Raw genomic sequence first — 19978 nt, forward strand, 5'->3', positions numbered from 1 at the left:
CTGGTGGAATTGTTAGTTCTATTTTAACATCTTTAATTGGGCTACAATATGGAACTACATCTCCGAAAGTTTAATTCCATTCGCCCCATCCACAAAGAAGGGTTATTTTGGATTTCAGAAATTAAAGATCAGACAAGTCAGATTTTTAGAAAATTCAAAGTCACCTAACATTGTAAAAACACATTCTACAACTCATAATTACTTAATCCTGTGCCTTTACAAATTAAATAAGAAGCTATTATGAAATAGAGTGTAGAAAAAAACCTTGAAAATCTCTTCTACCTTGTTCTAAAAGCATGTAATAAGTAGGCTGTATATTTAAAGAGATTCACTACTAATTGCCTCTGATTTAAGCTTAATTTAATGCCAGCATTTATCACAATATCAGTCCTTTTTTCATCCAAACAAATGGGTTCTTACAGTATTTCAGTTCAAAATAATTTTGGAAATGTCAAGGTTGGTTGCAGTGTGATAAAATAAGACAGGGTCAAGAAGAAAACAGGCAACATTATTTTCCCTGCACAACTGCACTAGAATATCTCAAAATCTAAATCTATGGCACGCTTCCTACAGTGTATTAAGTTTTCCCTAATTGTCTCGAACTCTGTGGCAATCCAGTGATACAGATACATTTACAGGAGAAGAGATGGGATGCTTCCCATTAACTAATGAATTGCATTAATGCACTCCACCTTTCAGTCTTTGCAGAGAAGTGAGTGACAAACTCCCTGTACCTGAAATTTCAGATGCCATTAAATCATGTGCAGTATTTACAAATCAAAGTGATAAAAGGAACATACATTTCATATTTATGTAAATAATGTCAGTCATACATATTTTGATACTAATATTAGTGCATTATAATAAAGACATGGTGTTTAAACCTATTACCCTCTTCTTGAAAATTAGTATTACAAGTTTACAAGGAAAGACCACTCATTCAAGGCAGATTTTGCTCTGTGTGCTTATTGAATGGTAAAGCAGCAGTGTCACAATCTTTCTTAGCTTGAAAATTTCTGTATTTGTATTATTTGGCCTTTAAGAATAAAACGTGGTTTGGAAGAACATCTTCTGAAGTCCACTAAAACAAATTTTAGGTACAGTATGGCCACAGCTTGGATTGAGGTTGGTTATGTTATGCTAGTTATTATTCTCCCCAGCTGGACAGGGTGGTTTCTCAGACAAGCATTGCTTTGGTTTGAGGTTCCAAGCTAAGCTTCAGCTTTGGCAGCACAATTTTGAGCTTTGGTACAGAAATATTTTGTTAATCAAGCTACATTGCAGAGGGAGTAATTTAAGATGTTGTTTTTCCTAATGATTTCAGTGGACCTAAGATTTCCTTCAGACAGTTCTCTGTATTCAGAAGACCAAAAAATTAAATAAAAAGGGAATTGACAAGGCACACGTGGAGGAAAGGCAGCTGAAAGACCAATTTAATTGCACTGTAGACAGCAGGTTGCAACTGCCAACATCAGCATGCTCCAATGCATATGTACATTAGCCAATTAAAAAACAACACCCAGTTTCCAGAACCCTAAATTAAATTTGAGAACTTTTTCAAAATACTCAAATTTGAGTACCTTGGAAACTCCCTAATTAAGAACCATTAGATAGTCATACCCTGCACACACTCCTCTGCCTGATAATACTCTTGAACTCAATTTAAAACAGGATGGTTTTCCACTCTCCGTTTTGTAAGTTTTGTTAGAACTTTCTTCAGATCAACAATAGGCAGATCCACTACTCTTACAATTTGTTCTATAACACTGTGGGCAATTTTCTTTTTACACAAATTCTTGGGGCTAATACTACAGCACTTACAAGAGGAGTTGAGCATGGACTTACAAGAGAAGTTGTGCGTGGGCTTACATGTGCATGTTTGCAGCCTCCTCTTTGGAGAATGAAAGTATGACCTCTATACTCCTTACTTAGCTATTTTCCCATTTCATAACTGCAGTTAAGTTTGATGGCCTATAATCTAGTATGTGCAGTACCTATGGCACTGAAATATTTCAGTGCCTAACGCACATAAAGCATGGCAGCACGCTGCTTGACCATGATGGAAGGTTAACGGATGATAACACCATCCTGCTGATGTTTACCATAACCTTGAAAGAAAAGTATGTGGTGTTTTTCTTCATGGTGCTAAGATGACAGATACACTTTTTGCTGCTGTAGCAGTCTGTGTTATGATTATATTCTCCCAGGCAACCAGCAGCAGAACAAGAGGACACAGTCTCAAGCTGCGCCAGGGGAGGTTTAGGCTGGAGGTGAGGAGAAAGTTCTTCACAGAGAGAGTGGTTGGCCATTGGAATGGGCTGCCCAGGGAGGTGGTGGAGTCACCATCCCTGGAGGTGTTCAAGAGGGGATTGGACGTGGCACTTGGTGCCATGGTTTAGATAGTCATGAGGTTTAGGGTGACAGGTTGGACTCGATGATCTTTGAGGTCTCTTCCAGCCTTCTTGATTCTATGATTCTATGATTGTCAGGCAACATATATTCCACAGAGGAGTTTACATCTGTCTCTTAATGTTTGCAACAGCTTTCTAAAGGCCCTTTATTTTCTTAGTGGGACAAGGTGTCTCAACAGCCCAACACCAGTATGGCCACAAAACTATCAATTCCATTAAATAGCTAGCTTCCCTACAGAAACAACTGCAAGAGCAAAGACTGGATGCTATTGTAATAAAAAGGACCCTCTTCTTTTTTCTTGCTTACCCTGTGCTGGTCTATTAGTATACGCAAGGCCTCTTCATCATCTGGAAGGACTCCGTGGAAACGAAGAGTCTGTTCTGCCTCTGCCAGCCATTCCAAAAGGACGTGGACAACAGAGTGGAATTCTTCTGCCTGTTACAATACAAGCAGTAGTCACGATTACTCATGAGGGAATCTTGACAGACACACTGCAGCTTACACAAGGAGACTGAGTCCACGCTTGGAGTCATTCATCATGCAGCAGTACTGGCACATTAACTTTCCATTAAAAAGTCAATGATATATTGTACTACATTTTCAAAACTGTAAAAATATCTCATGCTTCTCAAAAAATAATAGGAAGTCTAAAAGCCTGCTCATGCTTTTAGCCATCTGATTTATAGTGTATTTGCAGCTCAGTTGAGAATGTCATGCCTTTACGCTGACAAATTACATGGGAGGTGCTTTAATGGACCAGCTGGAGAGCTGAGAACTGTATTTTCTGCATAGCCTGAATCATTGGTTAAGCAAAATTAATAGACAGCCTGTTGGTGACTAACCCTTTTATGTCTGGAGAAAATGAAGTTCCACCTTCAGGCACAGTCATATTCTGACAGAATTAGTGTTCTGAGGTACACTAGGATTGTGTCTGCTGATAGACCAGGGAGCTGGACAAACACAGTACCCTGGGAAAAGTTAGACAGGAATTTTGTACACTGTAGATATATCACTATTGCAGGAGCCCCATTCTAGCATCAACTCAAGCTAGTATCTTCACCAAGCTGCACATCTGTATTATCTCAGGTTTGGAAACAATACAGACGGACCTATTTGTCTAGGAATAGTAACAGTACTGACATATTCTTAACACCTGAGTGTACTCAGCAACAGATTCATTTTTTCTGTAATATACTTCACTGTGCGCTGTAACTGTGCCAGTATAAACCAGTTTTCAGTACACAAATTTACTTATTTCCAGTAAGGCACAAAAGGAATAAATATGATGGTAATCTTCAGCTTCCTGTGAAGGGAGCATAGTTCTTAATCACCCTCTACACTTCACTGTAATGTCAGTGATTTCTTTACATGGTAAGGTCTTTGAAATATTTACTTTGCATTTGTGGTATAGACTAACAATAACAGCAATAAGAACTGCTAAGAGGTAAGCAATGCATGAGCAAGAAAAGGAGTGTTTCCAAATTAAATTAAACTGAATGACATTAAGTGAAAATGGAATGAAATTTCTGGCAACTATTTCTGGCAAGATATTTTCACTGCTTCTCGTGAAGTACATGTAGCATCCTGTAATACTCCCTTACCTGCCGAAGAGCCTGTTCCAAACGTGTTTGCTTAGACACTGACAGGGCACAAACTGTCTCCCAGCGAGTGCTCAGCTCCTGCATTTGGACTTTGACCCAGGAAGAGTCATCACGACTGCCTTCTATCAGCTCCCTTGCAGAGCGCTTCAGAGCCTGGACGCTGCTTGTTCTTTTTCCCAACTCCTTCTGGAAAACCTAGGCACCACCAAATACATTTTAAATGTTTTAATTCATTAAGGCATGGTTATGTAACTAATAACAAAAAACAGATTTAGTTCAGTCAAGACTAACTTCACCCTAAGTGATGCAAAACACACAAGTTCTGCTTATTATACTCCACATGAAAACATTTACACTTTATCCTAATAAATGGAATACGGTAAGAAAATGTCACGTGGATCCTGAGAACCCATCCTGATGCAATGCATGGGAAATCCAGCCTCCTTACCACACTGGATTTGCATCCTTTATCAAAGCAATTGATCTAACACACTGATCAATGTGCACAATTGCCATGGCAGAAAAAACAGAGATAAAACGCTAACCATCAAGGAGAATGAAATCATAAAAAAGAGAAATAAAACTCCATCTGGGGGTCTGACTAAGGCTGTAGAGCTCACCACATAGCCAAATGTTTATGGGAGAGTATGTTCACATTTGCAGATGGAACAGGCTCCAGTTACAGATATGACGATTACAGTACACTCTGCCACTATGACTAATTTGCAACATAGAATAGGATTGCAGAAGCAATTCCAGCATATTTCATGCTAATTTTTATAGACAATCCATGTTTCCAAATACTGGGGTTTTTTTGACATGAGGGCCAAAATCTCCTCCTCATTGAACAGTCTTTGGATACTGGAAGTCACTGGTGGATGAACAGAGGGACCTTTACCTCATAAACCTTCCAGGCTCCAGAACTGTGACTGTGTGTAGCCTCTGCAATACCAGTAACTTCCACAGCCATTTCTTCGGACATACTTAACTGCAAAACTGGGATTCAGAGGTACAGTCCTACATTCTCCTGCTTGCTCCCATTTAAAAAAACACTTCAGTAACAAAATACAGCTGCATGCCAGTGTAGGTTTTCCAGGCCACAGTCCAGTTGTACACTCCTCTGCATACCTTAAGCATTGCAACTACATTTCTCCACGAATATAGAGCAGCCCTCCAGGTTTGGAAGGCTGCTGTAGTCATGAGTACACTGGACACTTGGTTAGCAGATGTGCTAAAAAAGCCCTGTCTTCCCCACAGATTTACAATAAAATAATTGTTGCCACCTCTTGTTCATAAACACATATTCATAAATGCCCGCTTGTGATTTCTGACATGATACTCAACCAGGATAATAAGGTGTAACTAGCTGGTGCCAATGAGTTGTTGTTTACTTCCACAAACATTTTATAGCACTTCACATTGTCAATGGCATTTTATGCTGTAAAAACTATTCTGTTTGTGAAAATTACATAGCCAAAATTACCTAGGCATGGGACAGCACTAAAATGCCACATGTATGAACTGTCTATTAATTTTAAAACACTGTTTTTGGAATTACCTTGTGATTGTCAATCAGATTCATCACTAAATCAATGTCTCCATGTACTGGTTGATCTTCTGCAAGTTGAGGTTCAATTTTATATAACCAGTCAATGAGAGCTTGCAAAGCATCAGTAAATTGCCCAGAAAATAAGAGGGCTTCCTCCAATTTATTTTGTCTGGAGGGAAAAAAAAAAAAAACAAAGCAATAACAAAACAAAACATAAAAACCACCAAAGAACACAGAAAAAAACCCACAGCCATTCATACACCATAAGTAAACATTCTGAACATAAAATGATAGCAACTAAGAATTTTAAATCAGTGTTTCCCTTTTTAAAAAGTAAGACAGCCCCCTGGCTCCCCAGACCTCTTCCACACCATCAGTAAAGTGCTTCAGCACTCTTAATTATTAAACAAGCCAGTCACTCCCATTGTATTCTTGCATAACAGAAGCCAAAAGAATTCTCCTAAGCCTTTTTTCTTATCTGCTGAATAATTAGATTGGTTTTCATTTACCTTTCCACAGACTTTCCACAGATTGTATCCCATTTATCCCTTAGTTCACTCAGCATATCATCAAGTTTCAAATTGTCATCAGCCAAGGTGGTTTTCTCTTTCAAGGAGCGTCCAGTCCTATTTGTGGTATCATACACAGAGTGTTTGGCGCCAAGAGATTTTTGGAATTCCTATGCATATGGAAGACAACAAAACACCCATATAGCATTAACTGCTTCCAGGCCACAGAATTCATCATCTTTAATGTATTATTTACAATGCAAATATTAAATGTTGTTGAAAGAAACTTTAAAACTTCCTGTTAGTACTAACTTCTGTTAGTACCATGGTGCACTTCAAATTATATGGGGCTTGACACCAGGAGAATCCCTGCCCTTTTGTCCCTCTCTACTGGAACAACTTCCGGAAAAAACCTTCCTGCCTACGGTAGGCAATGATTCTGGGCCTACCATAATACTCCTAAATTTCAGTAAGGGGCTGTCTGGTAGTCAGGACCACGTGACAGAACTGCTACTTTGGGAACCATGAACTGAGCAGTCTTCATACTGCATTTTTACACACTAAGATTTCAAGCCGGTGTGGAGTACCCTAAGGGTCATTCTGTTTAATTCAGTGTGGTCAAGATGGGAAACCTACAATCACAATAATTTAACCCTCCTAAGACTGAAGCATACTATTACTGGGAAGAATTGTATGCCAAAAGTATACAGATCCAGGCACAAGAAGCAGCTGGGTGACATTCCAGTAACACAGTCTGGGATGAAAGTCATGACCACAAGCAGGCTTCTATGATCCAGGACTTTTAAGATGACTATGATACAGCAGTTACATCTGCCTGCCAGCTCCTTCTGCACAGAGCCTCTGGAAGCTTTTAAGAGGCACAGAGAAGCACACAGAAACACAGCTCATCTGATACCGCAGAGGAGTTAACCAACTGACAGGTTAAATAATTGAATAAAAGGACACAGCCAAAAGACAAAAATCAGCTCTACACAGCAGCTTTTGAATGGCAGCAACATTTAAAGTGTTTTATTTCACACATTCATGAACTGCTAGGAGGAAAACTGTTAAAAAAAATTTTAAAAAATCACAAGTTTGATTTAGGAAACTCATGTAGAAACAATCAAACAATGACTGGGTTTTGGTTTGTTTTTCCTTTGTCACAAAAAAAAAAAAAAAATAGGTCAAAAGATTTTTTTGCTCCATGCTTGCTGAAAAAGATTTTCATCTGGTTCTCAGGGCAATGTTCAGTATCATCACATCCATGAAAGACACGATTACAACTTTCTAGTAATTCCTCCTCAGGGTATGTAAACATTGCAAGAAATCCTCATGGTCACTGCTGGCACATGCACGACTGCTCACCTCCAACTGGCAAGCTGTTCCCAGCTGGCCAGCACCAACCTGTGCCACAGTACCTCACAACTCTTCCACCAATTATCCCATATCCACATAGTCACCTGCTCTTTTTACATGTGAATGTGTGTCAGGGAAAGCTCAAGTGGAACAGAGGTGTGTTAAGAAGGAGGTAGATATTGGATTATGCTACACAGACAGTATAACAAACTTCACCCAGGCTGATTCAAGGTTCCTTTCTTAAAACTTTTTGCACTGTAACATCCTTCCTTTCAGGGTTATTTCAGGATTCAAAATGAACTGAGGATCAAAATAAATTATAAAAAAAAAAAAGGCATTTGTTTTTTAGTTATTTCCTTACTGTCCTTTAATTTTTAAGAAAGAACACAAACACCATCGTCAAGCTAGAACTACAATAAAACACAAATAATTTTCAAAATTAAAATAACCTATTATTTATAGAATTTCCTTCAATATGAACAATGGCTGTGTTCCTTTTATTTGATGGGGTTTATTAACTACCTAGCACTACATGCACAATGCCACTTGAAATATATGAAGAATCACAATGAAATTGCAGCCACAGAAGGATCATACAGGAAAAACAAATTTAAACAGATTTAAAAGGTAAACAGAGGGTTGCAGTGAATTCACTTTTTGAGAGACTATCTATCATTTGACTAACTATCACTTGATTTCACAGAGGTGCAACAAAGAGCAAGTTTTGGTTTGAGCTGCCAGAAGCAGAGAGGTAAAACGAATGAAATCTCACCTTTCCACTAAGGGAGATGGGAACATACAGATAAAATTAGCCAGGTTCATATAAACATACTGTAAGAAGTATTCAGCATTAGCACAGGAATGGATTGGGTGACCTAGGAAGGCTTCTCCCATTCCTGACTTTTAAAAACAAGAAAAAATTGCTGATAAACAGACCATGAATAATCCCCAAAAGTCCCTGGCAACACACTAGATATAAGTGAGAGAGAAAACATATTATCTTGGCTTTTTTCTTTCAGGGCCTTGTTTGGGGTTTTTTTGGCAGTGACAACTGGCACAGAGTGAAACCAAATTGCTTACAGCACACACAGAGCACACATTCAGTTCAGATAGCAAAAGAGTTAACTTAATGGATCAAGGAAACCTTCAAGGCTGGACAGAAAAGACTAAGACAGACAAGAGGGGTATATGTGGGAGTGGAAGGAAAAGACTCAAAACACAAGGAAGGACACTGCAGTGTTGGGAGGTTTGACAACTCATTAAAAAACAATTGAGTTGATTTCTTGGGGGGTTGTTTGAAGTTTAAAGTCACAAAGTTCACAGAACTCCCTCTCTCATGCACATTCATTTTCTTCCTCCAAATCACCAGTTTCAATCCAAATGCCCATTCCTCAATGAGAAATGAGATTCAAACAACTCTAGTAGCTAATCTCTAAAGGAATTTTATACAAAGAGAAGCTAGAGAAAAGTTATCATTGAGAGAAAAGATAAATCTGCCAATCCATGTGAGGAAACTTGGACTCATAAAATGTACTGCTGTACATATAAAGAATAAGTGGAATTATCCAGTTTAACATTTCCGAAGAGGTGAGGAGAAAAAAGGTTGAGAGTTAAAACCTCAGGACCTGAAAGGACATCAAAGCACAGTCAGAGAAACCAAACCCAAAAAAAGACTCTCTTAAGAGAACAATTTTTCAACCTGATTTTCATCACCGACTTCAAATCTTGGCAACAGCAGCAATCTCAGATCTGCAATTGCAGAGTTAGCTTAATAGAATGTTAATGTAGGTTTTATCTGAAAGTTTTAACTGCAAACATAGGTGAAACTATTTTTGCTTGACCAACAGCCAACTTTCCCATATTAAAGGGGAACATTTTCCCGCTTGATAAACAACACTTGAATCATCACATAAACTGAGAGATGATAAAAAATATAAAGCAGACAGACGCAATAACCCATTATTAGTTATACATGGCAAAACTTGTTGGAGGTAAAAGCAATCATCAGAAACTACACTGAGAAAGAAAGATATGCGAACCCTTGAGGATATTGTGCAGAATGAAAAACTAGGAGTAAACAGAGAACAATAAAACTGACGTAAGAAGTAGAAGTACATGTATGCCAAAATGAATGACCTTTCACTATTCTGTCCCGATGAAAAACCTCCAAGATAAATCCTGAGACATGGCCTATTTACTACTCACCCACTTGATCCTCAGTGATACACTATTCTAGGCTCTTTACCAAAGAAAAAAATTAAGTCAGGACTTCTCCCATCCTTGCTTTTGCTCTGTGTCTAAATTACTGAACTTTTACATTATCATTGCTTGAAAAGCCAGGCCAATCAATGAGGTTTTTACATTTTCACCTACAGCAGATGGATTTGTGGAAAGCAGGTCCAGGAATTTTGAATCCCAAAGAGAGAACTCATTGCTACTAATGGTGTCATTGTACTCTCTAGAAGATTTTATTAATGTTTCTACTTAACAAAACAACAACCTGCCAATCGAAAGACAAGATTTTTTCAGTTTTGAGGCAGTCTGTAGTATTGAAAGAAGATCCCAACCCAAATAATTAGATGGTAAATTTATGGTTTAAGGACTAAAAAAAAGCCTGTAACAAAATGTCTTCACAGCATCCTATTCTGAGATAGTATCACTTTGTTTTGTAAAGTTTCTGTAGTGCTGTACTATTGTCTCTATTTTAGAGAGCTAACCACTCCCCCACATACCAAATACTGTGAAAAGTTTTCTGTCACCCCCTACCTGTATAACACAGCATTATTTAATTTGATGCTAACAAGAACTCCACTGCAGTGAGGCCACCAATCTTCTTCCTTTGAACACTGACCAGTACAAGGCTGATAAGACTTACCTACTCTGCACTGGGATCTTCTCATTTTATCACCTATGACTCACCTTATGCTGTGCAAGCTGCATCTTTATTTTGTCAGGGTCATTTGCAATTTCAAGGTCTGAGTCCAAAGATTTCTCCGACTCTTCCAGCCATTCCATAAGTTTGTGCCAGGCTTCATGGAACTGCAGAACAGTGAGATTTGCATGGATTTTAAAATTCACTGGTTCATGAAATAGTCCAAAAACATTACACCCCAACCAATTCTCCATAGCCCAAGCAGGTAGACTTCAGAAAGATTTGGTGTGCTTTTTCTCCCTGGTATCTTAAAAAGGATTATCTCAATCATGTGCCCACTAGATTTAGCCTCCCTTCTCCCAGGTGAATTAGTAGCCTTTTAAGTGCATGACCTGGCACACTTAGTATGCATCTTTCCAAGACATATTGCTAACTTCTTTTAATATGTCGGTCATTTAGATGCCAACATTTTTAGTAATGAATAGTCAATACAGCAACAATGGACCTTGGTCTACATGGGACAACCAGAGTAAATCACTAGGGAAAAGTCCTGTCTGGATGACTGCCCAAGATTTTCCCTGGGATGCTCATAAATGCTCCCATTATATCGAACTGTATCTTGATGGGCAAGGAACAGACTCTTGATCTTCCTTCCTGTTTTAACAAAGACTGCTGCAGGGAAGGAAGCAGGAAAAGACCAAAAATTTGACCGTCTTTCACAAAGTGGTATCCTTTTCAGATTCAATTTTTTATGCTGGTCATTTTTTTCTCCATGTCTCTCTTGAAAATTCTTGCCTGGGCTGCCTACACATGAAAGCACACAAAACCAGAGTGCCTGGACCCACCCTGTGGGCTGTGGATCTGGAGCTTGACACTAATACCCTTTCAGTACCACTTCCCTACTCTGCATAGGTAGCTGACCAAAATTAGTAACTTGTTACTAATTGTTCCACTCTGGAAATAGATATAGAAATGAAATCCATCTCATTGCAGAGAGTTTCCTATGGACATTTAAACGTTCCTTTCACATATTTTGCATCTTATCACTTATGCCCCTCAGTGAGTAGAACACGAATTTGGGGGAGGGGTAAGAATAATGTTCCCTGGTGAGATAAACTGTGCAAGAAAACTTTCCAGGCTTTTAAGAAAATAAATGCAGCTATCTTACCACACAGAGGATATCAGAACAGCAACTAATATAAGAGATTGAGGAAGTGATGAGTATTAATCAGGGCACAATGTAAACCCAAGGGGAAAAAAAAAATCTAAGGAATACTCCCATAGGTTAGTGAAAAGGGTTCATCACTTTCTTTAAAATATAAGGGGTTGATTGGGAAACTCCTTTTTGAGGACAGATGGCTCTACAATACATCTGGAAGCCATACTGTAACTTTTTTCTTTCAGTCTATCTGGTATTGCAGACAGAAGTCACTGCTTGGGTTGAAAATGATGCTTTCACTTCACAAATGAAGTGCTCTATGATCGAATCACAGAAATTGCTCCACTAACTCAATAGTGTCTGTTACACTAAACCCAGGCTTACTTGAAAGTACTTTAAAGCACCATATTCTTTAAGAGTCTGGATATAATTACAGCCAAGTTCAAAGAGCTGTACAACAGCTGTTGTGTGATTACCTGTTTGGCTCTTTTCCTCGCATCATCTAAAGCTCTTCCCCTTTCAACTAAGCGTTGAACTACTTTTTCCCATCGACTCTGTACACTGATCAGCAGATTCTTAATAAGGACAACATCCTGTTTCTGGCTGAAATATTTCAAATGAGTTCCAGTTTTGTCCAGCTCTAGGATCTGATCACGATGAGAATTCACTTCTGTGGCAAAAACCTTGGAAAAAAGGGAAAAAATTACTCTGAATACTGCGTTGCTCAGGCACAGGGTAAACACTGAAAAAAAAATAAATCGGTCTAATACACAATGATGTAGCAAGAGAGACTATAAAATACAATTTAAAAACAAATGTTTCACTGAGTGCTAGTGTTACAGGGTTTATTTGGACATTGTTAAAGTGTCTCCATAGAGTGGGAGAAAAACATCACACATCTGTTTCTTTACATACCTTGTGTTCATCAATTTGAAACAAGACAGTGTCCAAGATAAGACTTGGCCGAGAAGCTGCAGTTAGAGTCTGCTCAGCCTGAGTAAGCCAATTGATGAAATCTTGAAGTGAGTTGTGGAACTCCATTGCTAAGTTGAGGGCTTCTTCCAGTTTGGTCTGTAAAGATAGATCATGCTTTAATTGCAGTTGATATTGTGCAGGAGCTTCAGCCAAGTAAATGATTTTAGTTGAAGCAAATAATTTTAGTTTAGTATTTAGTTCAGCATTTAAAAACATTTCTCCAACTGAAAATTTCTGAGTTTTGAAGTAACAGCCTACATTTGAGCATACTAAAGGAGACGAATACGAGAATAACAGTAAAATTATGCATGATAGACAAGTAGAAAATACAGCACCTAGTATGAAGATAAAATGTTTCACATTAGAACACTACATTTTCTATTACTTAATCATAGTGGGACATGTGGATTTATCAATTTCAGGACAAAAATAGTGGAATCCCAGAAATGTAAGATGCTAGTGCACTTGAATGAACCTCAAAAGGTCATCTAATTTATTCTCTTACATTACACAAAGAATATGCTTGCCTAGACCACTTCTTTTAAATAAAACCAAACTGTTATTTTGGCTGCCTGAACTAATATAGGATACAGAATTTTTGTTGATCATGAGACACCAGTCTCAGCCATTGATTTTCAAACACACACACACACACTAAGCTGAGTACTCCAACCTTATACCTTCCTGCAAGAAGGTGCTCATGTTGGCTATTAATTAGTTTGACATTCTTGCGCTATAAAGTTACCCTAAGAGGCACCAGCATTCTCACTTTAAAATATAACTAAATTGTGAATTAAGTATTTGTGCTTTATACACGTTAGGGCTGTACAGAGAACTCCTCTTCCTGCAATTGTTGATATTCTTCATTGTTTGATTAAGGTAGAACAAATAGACTGTACTTTGTGAAGGAATGAAAGCAAAATGAAATTAATAATAAGGAAACACATGCAGCAGATCAGTGAAATCATGCCATTGATCTATGTTAGAAGTCACTTGAAGTGGTAGAATGCCAATTGTTTGGGAATTTAAGGAAAAAAATGGATAAAAGCTAGGAAAATTAATGCAGCTCTTCTGTACTGCGAAAGATACAAACTTGAATGATCAAATAGCTTTATTCAATCTCTCATGTCTGCGATTACTGTAATGAAAACCAGGAAAGCCTTCACCATACCAAATAAGCGTTATCAGTAACAGCTAATGCATTTCTGTAACGGGCTATGTGACTCTCACCATCCTCCCCAGTTATGGATAGTTAACTTTTTGAATCCCCTTTTTTCCCTAGTATGTTGTAAGCACAACAATTAATTCTCTATATCTGTCTCTACAATTGATTTTAAATATGAAAGATCAAGCAAGTATGCATGCATACAAGGACTGAACATTAACATCCTTAAATACATGATTTACACTTCTATTTTTATGTAAAACCACATACTTTTCTTTCACTGAGCTTTGTTTGTACTGATTCCCATTTTTCTTTTAAGTTATTTATGTCCTGCTCAACGTTTGTCTCAGAAGACTCTGGGCATCTTGCAAGCATCTGCTGGCCTTTCTGCATTAGACGCTTATATGTCTCTTCTTTGGCTTCAAAGGCAGCACAGAGTTCCTAAATAAAGCAAGCACCAAAAAATAAGTCAGGTAGAAATTCAATATTCTTTACAATAGCTACTATAATATTTATTCCTCCCTCAACATTTAATGGGTACGATTAATCCTAATAAAGGAAACATATGTAATTCATAAAAAGCCAAATGAGCAAAGAAAGGGCCCAATTCTACAGGAAATGGGAACTTGTATTGTCTGTCAGATGTTTTCTCTAAGATCCAAAGCTTGGCAAAGAAAGTACTATGCACTTATTGCACAAGACTTGCTACAACTTGGTTGGTTTCAAGTCCATCTGCAGCTGAAACATAGAAAGTGTCAGAATTATACAGCGTGCTGAAAGCCCAGACCTATCCAATACACCTTCAGAAATGGGTGGGACAACTTGGGAGGGCTGCTTTATTGTACGCTGCCTAACTATTCTGTATTGCACATCTAATCATGTTAAAGATGAAGTGGCAAGAGCTTCCATACATTTCTCTGACACAAAAGGGCACGTTCAATATTTGAAACAAAAAAATTCAAAATGTACCAATCAAATTGCTGCAGACTGCCAAATGACGATCATCTTCCAGGAGATAAACAGTTGTTGGTTTGCAGATAGGAGGAAAGTAACTTTTCCCTCCAACTCCCAGGACAAGAACAAAAACCCAGCATTTTCTTTGGGTTAAGAGAGAGTCTACGCAGGATTGTAACCGATCATGGAGGAAGGCAAAGCAGGAAGCAGGTTCAACCATGAGCTAAGATTTTACCAGAACAGAAAGTTTCCTTGCCTTTTTCTGAGGATTAGCCTGCTTTTTCGTATCTTCCCAACTTCTCTACATTATTTCTAATTTCCATAACTCCCCAGAGCATCTTATTTTACTGCAGTTGAAGAATCCCTCAGATGTAATCATAAGGAATGCAGAATAAATGAGACAGCGTGGCAGCAAACACCGGGGCTTGGTCAATCTAAGAGGGGAGCTCATCACAGTGGTTAATTCTGCAACACAGTCACAGGACTGTAGGAGGGTAGGAGCAATTGATGTTCTTTTAAAGGAGGAACTAAGAAAAAAGATTGTTTGAAAAAAAAAAAGAAAAAAGAAGAGGTATGTTTTGAGCAGCACTGAGACAGCCAAAAAGACCTCTTTTTATAGTCCCTTTGTTGCTAATGCCCTGTAATGTTTCTTTGTATCTTTTGTTTTCCTGGAGCTGTCTCAGCTGGAAATGCTGCCCAGTCTCAATTTGTGAGCTGATTATGGTTGAGGGCTCTTTTATTCATATCTGGAGAAACAGACTGTACACTCAAGAAGATGGTTCATATCATTATTTCCAATGAAAAACAAATCAAAATCTAGTGCAAAACTTTCTTCTCCAGTTTCACATCATAAATTAACATGGTTTGTATCATGTAGGGGCAAGTTTGAACTTGGAAATTATGATAAATAGTACTCAGCATGACAAGTGGCCTTGACATTTCAGAGATTTTACATATATCTGCACAGATTCACTGAGGTTTAACTAAACTGAAATCAAGTCCTATTTTTTAAGGGTTATATACATTAAAGGATAACACGTCAATGCAGTTATATCACTGCCTACAGCATAATAACAATCTGTTAAAATGTTCACATACAGTTTGGAAATTATTGTATATACAGAGTACATATTTACTGGGGACATGTTCATATTTGTTCCAGTTATAATACTACATTCAGTTCAAAGACTTTTTAACTAATCAATCTTGTTGATTTGCATAGTAAAAAAATGCATCAAAGAATACCCTGATTTTCCAGAGAAAACATTTTGGTCTTGCTTTGATTCAAGTTCAGGATATAAAAAATGGAAAAAGACCACTGACTCCCATAGAACTGTGATTATGCCTCAACTCTTACAGGGGAAAATAAATAACAAATAAAATTAAAAAATCCAGACACATTTTTAAAAAAAGGGCTTTGTTTCTGTTTCTTTCTTCTTTCTCTCTTTTAAGACAAAAAGGGTCTGTCTTTTATCCTGGTTTCCTGTCATAACTGATTTTAAAACTGTTAAATTATTTTTCTTCTCAAAAAATCTGCCCATATTGGTGGCTAATGAACTTTAGCATCATTCCAAAATAAAATCTGATTTTTAAAGCAATGATAATACAGTGTTTTAACGGAAACAGTGCCACGCATATTTGAGTTCAAGGACAGTTCAGTAAATACCATTCTCACATCTGAGCCAGGAGACCAGGAGTTCATACGACTAAGTATGTGGCCAGCAGGAGCAGGGAGGTCATTGTACCCCTGTACACAGCACTGGTTAGGCCACACCTTGAGTACTGTGTCCAGTTCTGGGCCCCTCAGTTTAGGAAAGATGTTGAATTGCTGGAGCATGTCCAGAGAAGGGCAACGAGGCTGGTGAGAGGCCTTGAGCACAAGCCCTATGAGGAGAGGCTGAGGGAGCTGGGACTGTTTAGCCTGGAGAAGAGGAGGCTCAGGGGAGACCTCATTGCTGTCTACAACTACCTGAAGGGAGGTTGTAGCCAGGAGGGGGTTGGTCTCTTCTCCCAGGCAACCAGCAGCAGAACAAGAGGACACAGTCTCAAGCTGTGCCAGGGGAGGTTTAGGCTGGAGGTGAGGAGAAAGTTCTTCACAGAGAGAGTGGTTGGCCATTGGAATGTGCTGCCCAGGGAGGTGGTGGAGTTACCATCCCTGGAGGTGTTCAAGGGGGGATTGGACGTGGCACTTGGTGCCATGGTTTAGATAGTCATGAGGTTTAGGGTGACAGGTTGGACTTTGATGATCCTTGAGGTCTCTTCCAACCTTCTTGATTCTATGATTCTATGATTCTAAGTTTGGGGTTATATCCTGACCTAACAGCATAGCATGATTTTATATAAATCGAGAACTATAAACTACCTTCTTTGAGGCAAGTGATCAAGTTTAGGGTGTTGGATTTTTTTAAGCTTTATGGTTCTACAGGGATGGAATAATCCATAGAATTTTTCCTAAAGAGAAAGGAATGGAAGGAAGGGACTAATTCAGCCATCCTGATCACTTTGGCAGTTCTGATTAAAGCAGAGTATCTCTATGAGCCAGTAGTCTTTATCACATCTGTGCTAGTGATGATTTTACTTTCAGCTTTCATTAGATAAAGAATAAAGGATCAAGTTAGACCTTAAGGTCCAGTGAATGTGGATCACTTTTAAATCCATCAGATCTTAGAAAATGCATAAATGTAGTTACAGTAACAATAGGAATAATCAAAAAATCTGTAAACTCCATTTTTCTGAGAAGAAGGATACAAAGTACTTTTATTTCTGTCTCAACGCTATTAATGGTCTGGTTTTGGGCATATCCCAAAATGACTACTTTTCCTGCACTGAAATAACAGTGTTGTTTTGAAGGCTATTAAAATTTTCTAAGATACTGTATAGACATTGTGATATATAGAACATGCTCTGTATTTACCATAAACACTCTTGAAAGATAGTTAGTCCTGAAATGCAATTTTCAAAATATTCTAATACTGATACTTACCATATGGGTATTAAGCTGTTCTCTTGCTGTTTCTGGTAAGCCTCCAACAGGTTTTGATGCCAACAGCTGACGTTCAGTGTCTGTTAGCCACTGCTGCAAATCTTCAACTTCACCATGGAAACCTTGGGCCTAAATTATACCATATCATTTTAAAGCTTACTTAAATGTTTCTATTCAAATACTAGCTCAGATACAGAAGATTACTGGCATCAGGTTTAATCAGACACTTAAAATAATTGAAGGAATTGAAAGTTAAAGAAAACCCCAAACCAAAACAATTACAAAACAAAAAAAACAACCCAAAATCCCCCAAAAGACCAAATCAAAGGAGAAACCAAACCCACCCAAAATTTAACTAGCTTAACCCAATCTAAATGATAAAAACAAACCCAGAAACCAAAGCCATGGAAATTTTGAAAGCAGGCTGAATGAGCAACTGAGAGATTAATGTTTTCCCTGAATAATATACCTATTCAGACATTTCATCCTTCTAAAATATTTAGGCCAAAGGCTGAAGTCTTGGTTCAGCACTATAAAAGGCAGTGGCCAGCTGTGGAAGATAGAGTTGGATTCAAACTTTCTCCAAATTCAGGAGACTCTGTGTTACAGTTTTGATTTAGGACAACTTCTAATACATGCATCTATGTATTTCATGTAAAAAAACACTTTTTTGAGTTATCTCTTTATTTGATAATTTCCTGTTCACCTGGATCAAGGCACTCTGCAGCTGCTCCTTCCTTTGTTCTGTTTTTTCCAACACGTTTTGCCAGCGCTGATTCAAAAGTTCCAACTTGCTCCGTAAATTACTGGCTTCTTCAACAGCACTTGACTCAATCAGGTCATTTCCTGCTTTCTTAACTGCTTCCACTGTAGACTGATGAGCTAAAACATCATTTTGTAGCACCTACAATTGTAACACAGCATATATGACTGGCCATGTTGCTAAGTTATTGAATGAAGGCAATCACAGTATCTGATCTAGTCCAGTGGTAGTAATTTTACATCAGCACAGGTAATAGCAATTAAAGCTAGTAACTAAGGTCTCTTCAATCAAAGGCAGTAACAGACCATTCTGACAAAATGCTACATTTATTTTGCTATCTTGGAACAAACAGTATATTCTTTCTGAATACATGTATCGGTATCTGAAATTATGAGAAGTTTTCTTTGCTGCTAGTGAAGCATTATTTCTTCACTTTCCTTAACTTACAACATACTTTCCTTTAATAGGAGTCTTCTTTGGATTTGAGGATGTGGTGTGAAAAACTGTGGTAGTGCCAATTGTTTATGGACCAGTAGGCTAAGAGAGGAGAGATAGGAACATGACTACCTGCTGTGCCACATAACAATCTGACTGACACAATGGCTTTCCATGGATTTCAGGTCTACAACTTGTTTCATGTTATGTCAGGCTACCAAGACACTTCTGTTGTAGTAAAAGCTGGGGAATTATTGTTATACTCACAACACAAGACCCCCTTCATTTGGTTGAAAACCTATTATCACCAACCACAGTAACACCGTAAAAGACAAAAATGTATTTTGGAAAGGAATATTCTTTTCCAAAACATTTTTTTTTAAAATCATAAAATAATGCCTTAAAATACCAGATATTGAGAACAGAAAAATAGTATGCAGAATGGTTGGGAAGAGATTGGTAAACTTAAGAAATTCAAGTTCAAGACTGTTTTCTTCAATGGGGTCTGCTTTAAACTCATCTCCCTCAATATGCTAGCATATGGAAAAAGTTTAAATCTAGATACAAAGGAACTTTTAAACATACGTAACACTTGAAACAGCACAGCCACAGACAGCTCTTGTATAGAAAACATGCATCACATTTGCTTTAATTTTTCTGAACTAAGCATTGGAAGGTATTTTATTTTCCTAACAGAGTGAAAAAAAGGGATATTCACATAAGTAGAGGTATCTTATCCCCTTCTTCCTGCTGAGTCTTAATAAGAATACTTTTTTACTTTTTCCCAAGGTATTCAAAAGATGGATGTTTTTTCCAGGCTACCACAGGATGCACTGTGTGAACTTTCTATCCTATAAACTCTCCATTTCATGAAAAAGAAGCGGATTCATTCATGTGTTTGCCGAACTCCTTCACCATTGAAGGTTGATGAAGTCATGAATGATGTCTGGGTGCTTCTTCAGTAGTAAACCACTTCCGTTTACATTCTTATCATAGGGTTTATGGAGTGGAAGCTGTACTTGTAATAATTTTTTTTAAAGGGCTTGTTTCTAACAGTAGTCACATAGGACATGTAGATATTGTATTCTGACTCAAGTTCCAGCTGACAATACAAAAGGTTTCAGAAGCTGCAAAACTGCATTAACACAATGAAAATGCATTAATTCTGTGTGTATAATCAATTTCAATCAATTATCTCTAAATACAAAAATGGACTCTAAATACTTTTCACATCATACGCAGGCC

General features: G+C 37.9%; 1 protein-coding gene across 6 annotated transcripts in view; it reads right to left on the bottom strand.

Moving 5' to 3' along the window:
• DST (dystonin) overlaps window positions 1-19978 on the bottom strand; it is a 292306-nt gene that overhangs the window by 19722 nt on the left and 252606 nt on the right. For all 6 annotated transcript variants that reach the window (XM_054383861.1, XM_054383860.1, XM_054383865.1 and 3 more), the window contains 10 exons: window positions 18242-18439; window positions 17536-17664; window positions 13869-14039; window positions 12374-12529; window positions 11935-12141; window positions 10347-10466; window positions 6072-6241; window positions 5572-5731; window positions 4014-4208; window positions 2719-2847 (listed from right to left, as the gene is read on the bottom strand). In XM_054383861.1, the coding sequence (XP_054239836.1) occupies window positions 2719-2847; window positions 4014-4208; window positions 5572-5731; window positions 6072-6241; window positions 10347-10466; window positions 11935-12141; window positions 12374-12529; window positions 13869-14039; window positions 17536-17664; window positions 18242-18439 (1635 nt within the window). The remainder of the gene's footprint in view (window positions 1-2718; window positions 2848-4013; window positions 4209-5571; window positions 5732-6071; window positions 6242-10346; window positions 10467-11934; window positions 12142-12373; window positions 12530-13868; window positions 14040-17535; window positions 17665-18241; window positions 18440-19978) is intronic.

The sequence above is a fragment of the Indicator indicator genome, chromosome 9, assembly GCF_027791375.1.
Source record: "Indicator indicator isolate 239-I01 chromosome 9, UM_Iind_1.1, whole genome shotgun sequence".
Classification (NCBI taxonomy): Eukaryota; Metazoa; Chordata; class Aves; order Piciformes; family Indicatoridae; genus Indicator; species Indicator indicator.